Source organism: Oncorhynchus tshawytscha, unplaced genomic scaffold (assembly GCF_018296145.1).
Source record: "Oncorhynchus tshawytscha isolate Ot180627B unplaced genomic scaffold, Otsh_v2.0 Un_contig_4917_pilon_pilon, whole genome shotgun sequence".
Taxonomy (NCBI): Eukaryota; Metazoa; Chordata; class Actinopteri; order Salmoniformes; family Salmonidae; genus Oncorhynchus; species Oncorhynchus tshawytscha.
In genome coordinates, this window is record NW_024607687.1 from 7,402 (window position 1) to 21,866 (window position 14,465).

At 47.7% G+C, this 14,465-nt stretch overlaps 1 protein-coding gene across 1 annotated transcript; it reads left to right on the plus strand.

Annotated features, from left to right (window-relative positions):
* Positions 1–545: 545 nt before the first annotated feature.
* LOC121842812 (OTU domain-containing protein 7A-like) lies at positions 546–4,484 on the plus strand (the record flags this gene model as incomplete). Its single annotated transcript, XM_042312566.1, has 3 exons — positions 546–658; positions 1,770–1,897; positions 4,244–4,484. Coding segments are annotated over 3 exons (456 nt in total), but the record flags the coding sequence as incomplete, so codon positions are not given.
* Between the last annotated feature and the right edge of the window lie 9,981 nt (positions 4,485–14,465).

Below are 14,465 nucleotides of genomic sequence, written 5' to 3' on the forward strand. Positions count from 1 at the left end.
ACCCCCTCCAAATGAGGCCCTGTACCCCCTCCAAATGAGGCCATTATACCCCCTCCAAATGAGGCCCTGTACCCCTCCAAATGAGGCCCTGTACCTCCTCCAAATGAGACCATTATACCCCTACAAATGAGGCCCTGTAGGCCCCCCTCCAAATGAGGCCCTGTACCCCCTCCAAATGAGGCCCTGTACCCCCTCCAAATGAGGCCCTGTACCCCCCTCCAAATGAGGTACCCCCTCCAAATGAGGCCCTGTACCTCCTACCCCCTCCAAATGAGGCCCTATGCCCCCTCCAAATGAGGGCCCTGTACCCCCTCCAAATGAGGCCCTGTACCCCCTCCAAATGAGGCCCTGTACCTCCTCCAAATGAGGCCCTATGCCATCAACAGCAAGATCAACATTTGATTTGAATGAGGCCCTGTACCCTCCAATGAGTGTGTGTGTGTGTGTGTGTGTGTGTGTGTGTGTGTGTGTGTGTGTGTGTGTCTGTGTGTGTGGGCTGGTGTGTGTGTGTGTGTGTGTGTGTAAGGAATGTTCTCTCTCCTCAGTCAGGGCTGGTGTACACAGAGGAGGAATGGGAGAGAGAATGGAACGAGCTGCTAAAACTAGCTTCTAGTGAACCGCGTACACACAGCAGCAAGAACAACAACAATACTGTAGGGTGAGTATCACACACACATACACACACACACACACACACACATACACACACACAACGGAGAGCAGTGAGCACCAAACCAGTTTACTGTTGGATAGCTGAGTTATGAGACTGTCATGGGTCATTGACTACTAGATCAGTTATGATGGTGTCTGGTTGATGTCTGTATAAAGCCCTGACTATGGTGTCTATAGGTCAATATCAGATCAGTTATGATGGTGTCTATAGGTCAATATCAGATCAGTTATGATATGATGGTATAAAGCCCTGACTATGGTGTCTATAGGTCAATACCAGATCAGTTATGATGGTGTCTGTATAAAGCCCTGACTATGGTGTCTATAGGTCAATACCAGATCAGTTATGATGGTGTCTATAGGTCAATATCAGATCAGTTATGATGGTGTCTATAGGTCAATACCAGATCAATTATGATGTTGTCTATAGGTCAATACCAGATCAGTTATGATGGTGTCTGGTTGATGTCTGTATAAAGCCCTGACTATGGTGTCTATAGGTCAATATCAGATCAGTTATGATGGTGTCTGGTTGATGTCTGTATAAAGCCCTGACTATGGTGTCTATAGGTCAATACCAGATCAGTTATGATGGTGTCTATAGGTCAATATCAGATCAGTTATGATGGTGTCTATAGGTCAATATCAGATCAGTTATGATGGTGCCTGGTTGATGTGTCTGACTAGGTCAAGGTATACCAGATCAGTTATGATGATGGTGTCTACAGGTCAATATCAGATCAGTTATGATGGTGTCTACAGGTCAATATCAGATCAGTTATGATGGTGTCTACAGGTCAATATCAGATCAGTTATGATGGTGTCTATGGGCCAATCAGATTACACCTGCTAAAGCAGGATGCTAGGTTATGTAAAATACTATGGACTCTGAGGAGTTGTCATGGGCCATGATTCACACACAGACACACACACACACAGACAGACACACACACACACACAGACACAGACACACACACACAGATACACACACTTGCCATTCAAATATCAGCCAACATTAGAGGTATATATTTTAAAATGTTTACCCAGTAGATCTAAATGGTTTCTGAGTGTCTGACAGGGGTTGTGTCTTGACACAGGGTGGATAACTCAGAGGACCCTGTGTATGAGAGTCTGGAGGAGTTTCATGTGTTTGTCCTGGCTCACGTGCTGCGTCGACCAATCATAGTGGTGGCTGACACCATGCTACGGGACTCAGGGGGAGAGGGTGAGTACACACGCCATGCTACTGGACTCAGGGGAGAGGTTGAGTACACACGCCATGCTACTGGACTCAGGGGGAGAGGGTGAGTACACACGCCATGCTACTGGACTCAGGGGAGAGGGGGAGTACACACGCCATGCTACTGGACTCAGGGAGAGGGTGAGTACACACGCCATGCTACTGGACTCAGGGGAGAGGGTGAGTACACACGCCATGCTACTGGACTCAGGGGAGAGGGGAGTACACACGCTATGCTACTGGACTCAGGGGAGAGGGGAGTACACACGCCATGCTACTGGACTCAGGGGAGAGGGGAGTACACACGCTATGCTACTGGACTCAGGGGAGAGGGGGAGTACACATGCCATGCTACTGGACTCAGGGGAGAGGGTGAGTACACACGCTATGCTACTGGACTCAGGGGGAGAGAGTACACACGCTATGCTACTGGACTCAGGGGGAGAGGGGAGTACATACGCTATGCTACTGGACTCAGGGGGAGAGGGGGAGTACACACGCTATGCTACTGGACTCAGGGAGAGTGGGGGTACACACGCTATGCTACTGGACTCAGGGGAGAGGGGGAGTACACACGCCATGCTACGTGGACTGGGGGAGAGGGGGAGTACACACGCCGTGCTAGACTACGTACTGCAGAGATTAATTGTAGTGGTGGCTAAATGCTACATACTGCAGAGACCCATTGTAGTGTGGCTAGATGCTACATCTTGCAGAGACCCATTGTAGTGGTGGCTAGATGCTACATACTGCAGAGACCCACTGTAGTGGTGGCTAGATGCTACATCTTGCAGAGACCCATTGTAGAATTATTGTGGCTAGATGCTAGGTGCTCAGAGACCCATTGTAGTGGTGGCTAGATGCTACATACTGCAGAGACCCATTATAGTGGTGGCTAGATGCTACATAAACTGCAGAGACCCATTGTAGTTGTGGCTAGATGCTAGGTGCTCAGAGACCCATTGTAGTTGTGGCTAGATGCTACATACTGCAGAGATCCATTGTAGTTGTGGCTAGATGCTAGGTGCTCAGAGACCCATTGTAGTGGTGGCTAGATGCTACATACTGCAGAGACCCATTGTAGTGTGGCTAGATGCTAGGTGCTCAGAGACCCATTGTAGTTGTGGCTAGATGCTACATACTGCAGAGATCCATTGTAGTTGTGGCTAGATGCTACATACTGCAGAGACCCATTATAGTGGTGGTTAGATGCTACGTACTGCAGAGACCCATTGTAGTTGTGGTTAGATGCTACATACTGCAGAGACCCATTATAGTGGTGGTTAGATGCTACATACTGCAGAGACCCATTGTAGTTGTGGCTAGATGCTAGGTGCTCAGAGACCCATTGTAGTGGTGGCTAGATGCTACATACTGCAGAGATCCATTGTAGTTGTGGTTAGATGCTACGTACTGCAGAGACCCATTATAGTGGTGGCTAGATGCTACATACTGCAGAGATCCATTATAGTGGTGGCTAGATGCTACGTACTGCAGAGACCCATTATAGTTGTGGCTAGATGCTACATACTGCAGAGATCCATTATAGTGGTGGTTAGATGCTAGGTGCTCAGAGACCCATTGTAGTTGTGGCTAGATGCTAGGTGCTCAGAGCCTCAGGAATATGAGTATCCACCAAAATTATTATGAATTATTATGAATTATTATGAATTATTATGAACTATTATAAATTATTCTGAAATATTCTGAATTATTCTGAATTATTCTGAATTATTCTGAATTATTATGAATTATTATAAATTATTCTGAATTATTCTGAATTAATTATAAATTATTCTGAATTATTATAAATTATTATGAATTATTATTATTATTACATATTCACACCACAGACGTACCTGCTCACCAAACCCAAAGAAGAAGAACGGTACGACTCGGAGTCACGTATCTAGAGAGTTCGAGAGGACATTTTAGGTTTCTGCATTATGATGCGTTGATATGACATTACATTGCATGGCAGCCATTTTAGGTTTCTGCATTATGATGCGTTTATATGACATTACATTGCATGGCAGCCATTTTAGCTCACCATGGGCAACATGGACCAATAGCGGTTCACATCATTCTCTGGAATTTTTAACAATGCTATGTACAAGATTTCAAATTCTTGTCGTAAATGGATATACGGAATGCTCAAAGGCACTAACATGACGTCCAAAAGCTGGCCCAACTCTTTAGACATATTGCTCTGGTAAGACTCATTTGCATAAATCGAACTACTCTCATTCCTAGATGGGGCAAACGGAGAACTTTCAGACCGGGCCTTTCATCTCAACCTCTAACTGCCTGTCCTCTTCTCCCCTCCCACAGCATTTGCCCCCATCCCGTTTGGAGGGCTGTACCTGCCCCTGGAGGTGCCTCCTAACCTGTGCCACTGCTCCCCCCTGGTCCTAGCTTACGACCAGGCACACTTCTCTGCCCTGGTGTCCATGGAGCAGAAGGACCAGCACCAAGAACAAGGTAAGACAGACGACTGGAAGTTGACTCCTAATGTGACTGGGAATGTCCTAATGTGTATACCATAACTCCTAAGGAGACTGAGGATGTCCTAATATGTATACCGTAACTCCTAAGGGGACTGAGGATGTCCTAATATGTATACCGTAACCCCTAAGGAGACTGAGGATGTCCTAATATGTATACCGTAACCCCTAAGGGGACTGAGGATGTCCTAATATGTATACCGTAACTCCTAATGTGACTGGGAATGTCCTAATATGTATACCATAACCCCTAAGGGGACTGAGGATGTCCTAATATGTATACCGTAACTCCTAATGTGACTGGGAATGTCCTAATATGTATACCATAACCCCTAAGGAGACTGAGGATGTCCTAATATGTATACCGTAACTCCTAAGGGGACTGAGGATGTCCTAATATGTATACCATAACTCCTAAGGAGACTGATGATGTCCTAATATGTATACCGTAACTCCTAAGGGGACTGAGGATGTCCTAATATGTATACCATAACTCCTAAGGAGACTGAGGATGTCCTAATATGTATACCGTAACTCCTAAGGGGACTGAGGATGTCCTAATATGTATACCGTAACTCCTAAGGAGACTGAGGATGTCCTAATATGTATACCGTAACTCCTAATGTGACTGGGAATGTCCTAATATGTATACCATAACCCCTAAGGAGACTGAGGATGTCCTAATATGTATACCGTAACTCCTAAGGGGACTGAGGATGTCCTAATATGTATACCGTAACTCCTAATGTGACTGGGAATGTCCTAATATGTATACCATAACCCTAAGGAGACTGAGAGGATGTCCTAATATGTATACCGTAACTCCTAAGGAGACTGAGGATGTCCTAATATGTATACCGTAACTCCTAAGGGGACTGAGGATGTCCTAATATGTATACCGTAACTCCTAAGGGGACTGAGGATGTCCTAATATGTATACCGTAACTCCTAAGGGGACTGAGGATGTCCTAATATGTATACCGTAACGCCTAAGTTGACCGATGATATCCTAATATGTATACCGTAACACCTAATGTGCCTGAGGATGTCCTAATATGTATACCGTAACGCTTAAGTTGACTGATGATGTCCTAATATGTATACCGTAACCCCTAATGTGCCTGAGGATGTCCTAAAACGTATACCATGGCTCCATAAGGTGACTGAGGATGTCCTAAATAGTGTACCGGGACTGCTTAGGTAACTGAGGATGTCAGGAAATGTATCCCGTTTACACCAAGGTGTCTGAAGATGTCTTAAAGTGGATTCCTACCAGTGGAGGCTGTTATGAGAGGAGCTATAGGAGGACTGGCTCATTGTAATGGCTGGAATGGCTGGAATGGAATCAATAGAACGCTGTCAAACATATCAAACATATGGAAACCACATGTTTGACTGTTATTTTATGACATTCCACCCATTACAATGAGCCCGTCCTCCTATAGCTCCTCCAACCAGCCTCCACTGATTCCTACTGCTCAAACCTAATCTCCATGTTATGTAGATGAAGCAGGTAGACAGACATACAGTCTGTTATCTAGAGGAAGCAGGTAGACATACAGTCTGTTATGTAGAGGAAGCAGGTAGACATACAGTCTGTTATCTAGAGGAAGCAGGTAGACATACAGTCTGTTATCTAGAGGAAGCAGGTAGACAGACATACAGTCTGTTATCTAGATGAAGCAGGTAGACATACAGTCTGTTATGTAGATGAAGCAGGTAGACAGACATACAGTATGTTATGTAGATGAAGCAGGTAGACATACAGTCTGTTATGTAGATGAATCAGGTAGACAGACATACAGTATGTTATCTAGAGGAAGCAGGTAGACATACAGTCTGTTATGTAGATGAATCAGGTAGACAGACATACAGTCTGTTATCTAGATGGAGCAGGTAGACATACAGTCTGTTATCTAGAGGAAGCAGGTAGACAGACATACAGTATGTTATCTAGAGGAAGCAGGTAGACAGACATACAGTCTGTTATCTAGAGAAAGCAGGTAGCTACAGGGCTGGCTACACTAGAGAGACCCTTTGTGTTAGTCTGCCCTCTGTGGGCCCTACCTGCCCCCTTTTCACCCTCCCTCCCTACCTCCCTTTCACCCTCCCTACCTACCTCCCTCCTTCCCTACCTGCCTTTCACCCTCCCTCCCTACCCCCTCCTTTCACCCTCCCTCCCTACCTCCCTCCCTCCTTTCACCCTCCCTCCCTACCTCCCTACCTTTCCCCTCCTTTCCACCCTCCCTCCCTACCTCCCCTCCTTCACACCCTCCCTCCTCCCTCCCCCTCCCTACCTCCCTCCTTTCACTCCCTCCCTACCCCTCCCTTTCACCTCCTCCCTCCTTTCACCCTCCCTCCCTACCTCCCCTCCTTTCACCCTCCCTCCCTCCCTCCCTACCTCCCCTCCTTTCACCCTCCCTCCCTACCTCCCTCCTTTCCCTCCCTTCCACCCCCTCCCCCTCCCTTTCACCCTCCCTCCCTACCTCCCCCCTCCTTTCACCTTCCCTCCCCCCTCCCCTCCCTACCTCCCTCCCCTCCTTTCACCCTCCCTCCCTACCTCCCCCTCCTTTCACCTCCCTCCCTACCTCCCTCTTTTTCACCTCCCTCCCTACCCCTCTCCTTTCACCCTCCCTCCCCTCCTTTCACCCTCCCTCCCCACCTCCCTCCTTTCACCCTCCCTCCCTACCTCCCTCCTTTCACCCTCCCTCCCTACTCCCCCTCCTTTCACCCTCCCTCCCTACCTCCCTCCTCCTCCCTCCACCCTCCCTCCCTCCTCTTTACCTCCTCCCTCCCTCCTTTCCTTTCACCCTCCCTCCTACCTCCCCTCCTTTCTCCCTCCCTCCTCCCTACCTCCTCTCCTCCTCCCACCCTCCCTCCCTACCACCTCCCCTTTTACCCTCCCTCCCCCTCCCTACCCTCCTCCCCCTCCTTTTTACCCTCCCTCCCTACCTCCCCCTCCTTTCACCCTCCCTCCCTCCCCTCCCTCCCTCCCCTCCCTCCACCCTCCCTCCCTACCTCCTCCTTTCACCCCTCCCTCCCTACCTCCTCTCCTTTCACCCTCCCTCCCTACCTCACCTCCTTTCCTCATCCTTTCCTTCCTTCATCTCTCCCTCCTTCTCTTCCCTGGGAAGGCATAGGGCTGCATGGACAGACAGCTCACACTAGATAGCCTGGAACACAGCCCTGTGTTGGCCTTCCCTTCCTGCTTATGGAGAAGGGTGGGGGGAGAGGGAGAGATATAGAGGAGAGGGAGAGAGACTAAGAGAGAGAGAGACTAGAGAGAGAGAGGGAGACAGAGAGACTAGGGAGAGACAGAGAGACGAGAGAGAGAGAGAGAGAGACTAGAGAGAGAGAGAGAGAGAGAGACGAGAGAGAAAGAGAGAGACTAGAGGAGAGAGACTAGAGAGAGAGAGAGAGACAGAGAGAGAGAGAGAAGAGAGAGAGATACTAGAGAGAGAGATAGAGACTAGAGAGAGAGAGAGAGAGAGAGAGCGAGACTAGGGAGAGAGAGAGAGATAGAGACTAGAGAGAGACTAGAGAGAGAGAGAGAGAGATAGGAGAGAGACTAGAGAGATAGAGACTAGAGAGAGAGAGAGAATAGAGAGAGAGACTAGAGAGACTAAAGAGAGAGAGAGAGAATAGAGAGAGACTAGAGAGAGAGAGAGACTAGAGAGATAGAGACTAGAGAGAGAGACTAGAGAGAATAGAGAGAGAGACTAGAGAGAGAGACTAGAGAGAGAGAGAGATAGAGACTAGAGAGAGAGACTAGAGAATAGAGAGAGAGAGAGAGACTAGAGAGAGAGAGAAACTAGAGAGAGAGAGACTAGGGAGAGAGAGAGACTAGAGAGAGAGAGAGAATAGGAAACTAGAGATAGAGAGAGAGAGACTAGAGAGAGAGAGAGAGAGTGATAGACTAGAGAGAGGGAGACTAGAGAGAGAGAAAGACAGAGACTCCTTTTTTTCTCTCTCCTTATAATAACAATCTGACTCTTTGTCCTTCCCAGCATTGCTGGTTTTCTATGCTTGTTTTATTGCTGTGGTTCAGCAAATATGACTAAAGCCAGTCTATGTAAACAGCTGCAGTTATTTTAAACTATTTTTAGATGTACATATTATTTTAACATTTCCTGCTTTACACTAAGTCGGCCCAATCAGCATTTCCCTGCCTTCCACTGAAATGAACGAGGCCATTTTATCTTAAAGCCAACTATTTCCTTCAACACTGTTGCTGACGAATGACTGCTAGCTTAACGGATGGAATGAAGTGTTGAGTGGACGTAGACTAAAACGTGAACACACATGTGTCATCATAACGACAGTCATTCGTCTTCTGGTGGTTTGGAATCCTAGTGGTTAGAGTGGAGGGGTGGCAGGGTAGACTAGTGGTTAGAGTGGAGGGGCGGCAGGGTAGACTAGTGGTTAGAGTGGAGGGCGGGAGGGTAGACTAGTGGTTAGAGTGGAGGGGTGGCAGGGTAGACTAGTGGTTAGTGGAGGTGGAGGGACTAGTGGGAGTGGAGGGGTGGCAGGGTAGACTAGTGGTTAGAGTGGAGGGGTGGAGGGACTAGTGGGAGTGGAAGGCGGCAGGGTAGACTAGTGGTTAGAGTGGAGGGGTGGGAGGGGTGGCAGGGTAGACTAGTGGTTAGAGTGGAGGGGTGGCAGGGTAGACTAGTGGTTAGAGTGGAGGGGTGGCAGGGTAGACTAGTGGTTAGAGTGGAGGGTGGAGGGGCGGCAGGGTAGACTAGTGGTTAGAGTGGAGCAGGGACTAGTGGGAGGGGCGGCAGGGTAGACTAGTGGTTAGAGTGGAGGGGTGGCAGGGTAGACTAGTGGTTAGAGTGGAGGGGTGGAGGGGCTAGTGGTTAGAGCGTTGGTAGACTGGAATGGTTAGTACAAAGTGGAGGGTTAACCCACTGTTCCTAGGCTGTCATTGAAAAAATAATTTGTTCTTAAGACTTGCCTTGTTAAATAAAGGTTAAATAAAGATATAAAATAAAAAAATCTGTGCCATTGTGTTTTGGTCATGGGGTGTAATACACATCATCGCCACCAGAGGGGGAGGAAAGGAGAGGAGGTAGGTGGTGAAAGGAGTGGAGGGAGGGGCGGAAAGGAGGGGAGGGAGGGTGAAAGGAGGGGGTTAGGGAGGTAGGGAGGAGGGGGCGGGGAGGTAGGGAGGGAGGGTGAAAGGAGAGGAGGTAGGGAGGGAGGGTGGAGGGGAGGGAGGGGGTGAAAGACTAATGGTTAGAGGGTGGAGGGGGGAGGCAGGGTAGACTAATGGTTAGAGTGGAGGGCGGCAGGGTAGACTAGTGGTTAGAGTGGAGGGGCGGCAGGGTAGACTAGTGGTTAGAGTGGAGGGGCGGCAGGGTAGACTAGTGGTTAGAGTGGAGGGGCGGCAGGTAGACTAGTGGTTAGAGTGGGGGGCGGCAGGTAGACTAGTGGTTAGAGTGGAGGGGCGGCAGGGTAGACTAGTGGTTAGAGTGGAGGGGCGGCAGGGTAGACTAGTGGTTAGAGCGTTGGACTAGTAACTGGAAGGTTGCAAGTTCAAATCCCCGAGCTGACAAAGTACAAATCTGTCGTTCTGCCCCTGAACAGGGAGTTAACCCACTGTTCCTAGGCTGTCATTGAAAAAAATAATTTGTTCTTAACTGACTTGCCTTGTTAAATAAAGGTTAAATAAAGATATAAAATAAAAAAATCTGTGCCATTGTGTTTTGGTCATGGGGTGTAATACACATCATCGCCACCAGAGGGCAGCGCTGACTAAATGAAAGAAGCCATTTGTGCAGCCGGTGAGGAAGGGACTTACTGTTTAACACAGACAGTAATTCTCTTTTCTTTTTGTTCCAGTCCAACACTAACACACCTGATTCAACTAATCAGCTCATCATCAAACCCTTATTTAGTTGAATCCCGTCTGCTACTGTTGTGATGGAACAAACATGTTCTGTCCTGTGGGGCCAGGGACTGGCGTTCGAATATCGCTGCTATTTTTTATTTAAACTTTATATAACGAACAAAATACATTTTATTAATTTATTTTTAACTCGGCAAGTTAGTTAAGACCAAATTCTTATTTACAATGACGGCCTACCCTTGCTATTTAGTTGCCATTGGATCCTGTCGATGTGTTCTGAGATGAGTTCCTGGCGTTTCTTTTAGACAAAGGGTTGTAAAGGCAGCTAGTTATGGAATCACACAGCCGTACTGCCTTACAGGTGGTCTAAAGGCTTGTTTTGACAGCTGCTGCATTTGATAACCACCATTTTGTGTCAGACTACTGTATTGCTACTGTATCCGTGGGTCTACTATCTCTCTCGTAGAAATATAGGGTCTCTATCTCTTTTCGACCATCATTTTGTGTCAAACTGCTGGTTTCATAAGCTATCTGGATACCTGTTGTCTCTATTCTCCCATTTAGCACAATCAATGGGAAGATCTGTGTTGTTCAGTGTTCCTTGATAGCTGTAGTGTTTGTGACCTTCGTGTCCCAGACAGGTTTCTACCAGTCTCTGTTTACTATAGAGAGGAACACAGCACACCACCACACGTTGAGGCTAGCTAGACCAGACACACTGACGGTTCATGGTTGAGTCCCAGACGACACCCTAAACCCTGCACAGTGCACTACTTTTGACCAGAGTGCGTAGTCCCAAATAGAACCCCGTTCTCTTTGTAGCGCACTACTGTGGTCATAAGTAGTGCACTATATAAGGGCGTGCCATTTGGGGCACAGACCCAATGCTACCCTGTTTGTATCTCGTTGTTCTGTTCTAGTTTGGAACTCTGATAAACATTCTAGAACACTGTTCCAGAACTACTACTGGCTTCATTGTGATGTCATGCCATGTTCCAGTCAGAAGCTCCTCTGCCTACAGTACCTACAAATACACAAGGTGCAATTTCAATCAATTAGCCCATGTGTCAGATAACATTTCTACATTACCAGGTGAGGTAATTCGTCATCAAATGATGTGCCCAGGGGCCCTGACCTCCAGGGGACCCCCATTGATTTTTAGGGTGGCATGTAGCCGAGTGGTTAGAGTGTTGGGCCAGTAACCAGCAGGTAGCCTAGTGGTTAGAGTGTTGGGCCAGTAACCAGCAGGTAGCCTAGTGGTTAGAGTGTTGGCCAGTAACCAGCAGGTAGCCTAGTGGTTAGAGTGTTGGGCCAGTAACCAGCAGGTAGCCTAGTGGTTAGAGCGTTGGACTAGTAACCAGCAGGTAGCCTAGTGGTTAGAGCGTTGGACTAGTAACCAGCAGGTAGCCTAGTGGTTAGAGTGTTGGACAGCGTTGGACTAGTAACCAGCAGGTAGCCTAGTGGTTAGAGCGTTGGACTAGTAACCAGCAGGTAGCCTAGTGGTTAGAGCGTTGGACTAGTAACCAGCAGGTAGCCTAGTGGTTGGAGCGTTGGGCTAGTAACCAGCAGGTAGCCTAGTGGTTAGAGTGTTGGACTAGTAACCAGCAGGTAGCCTAGTGGTTAGAGCGTTGGACTAGTACCCAGCAGGTAACCTAGTGGTTAGAGCGTTGGACTAGTAACCAGCAGGTAGCCTAGTGGTTAGAGCGTTGGACTAGTAACCAGCAGGTAGCCTAGTGGTTAGAGCGTTGGACCAGTAACCAGCAGGTAGCCTAGTGGTTAGAGCGTTGGACCAGTAACCAGCAGGTAGCCTAGTGGTTAGAGTGTTGGACTAGTAACCCAGCAGGTAGCCTAGTGGTTAGAGCGTTGGACTAGTAACCAGCAGGTAGCCTAGTGGTTAGAGCGTTGGACTAGTAACCAGCAGGTAACCTAGTGGTTAGAGCGTTGGACTAGTAACCAGCAGGTAGCCTGGTGGTTAGAGCATTGGACTAGTAACCAGCAGGTAGCCTTGTGGTTAGAGTGTTGGACTAGTAACCGGAAGGTAGACTAGTGGTTAGAGTGTTGGACTAGTAACCGGAAGGTAGACTAGTGGTTAGAGTGTTGGACTAATAACCAGCAGGTAGACTAGTGGTTAGAGCGTTGGACTAGTAACCAGCAGGTAGACTAGTGGTTAGAGCGTTGGACTAGTAACCAGCAGGTAGCCTAGTGGTTAGAGCGTTGGACTAGTAACCAGCAGGTAGCCTAGTGGTTAGAGCGTTGGACTAGTAACCAGCAGGTAGTCTAGTGGTTAGAGTGTTGGACTAGCAACAAGAAAGGTTGCTCGATCGAACCCCTGAGCTGACAAGGTAAAAATCTGTCGTTCTGCCCCTGAACAAGGCAGTTAACCCACTGGGGGGATGCTAAAGTGTTTTGCACGTGAGGTGGGTAGGCCCCACCACTAAATCTTGCTTCGGGCCCCCGAAAGGCTAGAGGCGTTTCTGGTTGTACTCTGTGCAAATTGTTGTCAGGAGCAGGGAGGGAGTTATTCAGGGAGAGGATGAGGGAGGGAGGGTTCAGGGTTCATTAAGTGAGTGGGAGGGAGGTTTTTCGGGGGAAGGGGTGAGGAAGGGGCCGATGGGTTGTTCTAGGACAGACGCTGAGGTTCTTGTCAACAGAAGAGCCGTAAACACTTTTCCAGTTCCCTGAATGAGAGGGGGGGGGGACAGAACAGAAAGAGGAACAGGGGCAGGACAGCACGTTCAGTAATCTGTACTCTGGGCGCATCCCAAGTGGCACCCTAGTCCTTATAGTGCTAGTCCCTATAAAGGGCTCATTTTGGAAGTAGTGCACTATATAGGGCTCATGTTGAAAGTAGTGCTCTATGTAGGGCTCATGTTGAAAGTAGTGCACTATATAGGGCTCATGCTGAAAGTAGTGCTCTATATAGGGCTCATGTTGAAAGTAGTGCACTATATAGGGCTCATGTTGAAAGTAGTGCACTATATAGGGCTCATGTTGAAAGTAGTGCACTATATAGGGCTCATGCTGAAAGTAGTGCACTATAGAGGGCTCATGTTGAAAGTAGTGCTCTATAGAGGGCTCATGTTGAAAGTAGTGCACTATATAGGGCTATATAGGGCTCATGTTGAAAGTAGTGCTCTATATAGGGCTCATGTTGAAAGCAGTGCACTATAGGGCTCATGTTGAAAGTAGTGCTCTATATAGGGCTCATGTTGAAAGTAGTGCTCTATGTAGGGCTCATGTTGAAAGTAGTGCACTATAGAGGGCTATATAGGGCTCATGTTGAAAGTAGTGCACTATATAGGGCTCATGTTGAAAGTAGTGCACTATATAGGGCTCATGTTGAAAGTAGTGCTCTATATAGGGCTCATGTTGAAAGTAGTGCTCTATGTAGGGCTCATGTTGAAAGTAGTGCACTATAGAGGGCTATATAGGGCTCATGTTGAAAGTAGTGCTCTATGTAGGGCTCATGTTGGAAGTAGTGCACTATAGAGGGCTATATAGGGCTCATGTTGAAAGTAGTGCTCTATATAGGGCTCATGTTGAAAGTAGTGCTCTATGTAGGGCTCATGTTGGAAGTAGTGCACTATAGAGGGCTATATAGGGCTCATGTTGAAAGTAGTGCTCTATATAGGGCTCATGTTGAAAGTAGTGCTCTATATAGGGCTCATGTTGAAAGTAGTGCACTATATAGGGCTCCTGTTGAAAGTAGTGCTCTATATAGGACTCATGTTGGAAGTAGTGCACTATAGAGGGCTATATAGGGCTCATGTTGAAAGGAGTGCTCTATATAGGGCTCATTTTGAAAGTAGTGCTCTTATGTAGGGCTCATGTTGAAAGTAGTGCACTATATAGGGCTCATGTTGAAAGTAGTGCACTATATAGGGCTCATGTTGAAAGTAGTGCTCTATAGAGGGCTCATGTTGAAAGTAGTGCTCTTATGTAAGGCTCATGTTGAAAGTAGTGCACTATATAGGGCTCATGTTGAAAGTAGTGCACTATATAGGGCTCATGTTGAAAGTAGTGCTCTATAGAGGGAGTAGAGTTCCATTTGGTCCTCTATCTACTCTGTACAGTTAACAGCTGTTGTTGCGTGTTGGGGGCCTAATACTGATCATAGTGATACCATCCATACCAGCTGTGAACCCTGTGTGAACCACATCTTTACACTGATATGCATAGAGAGCAACAGGTGTGCATG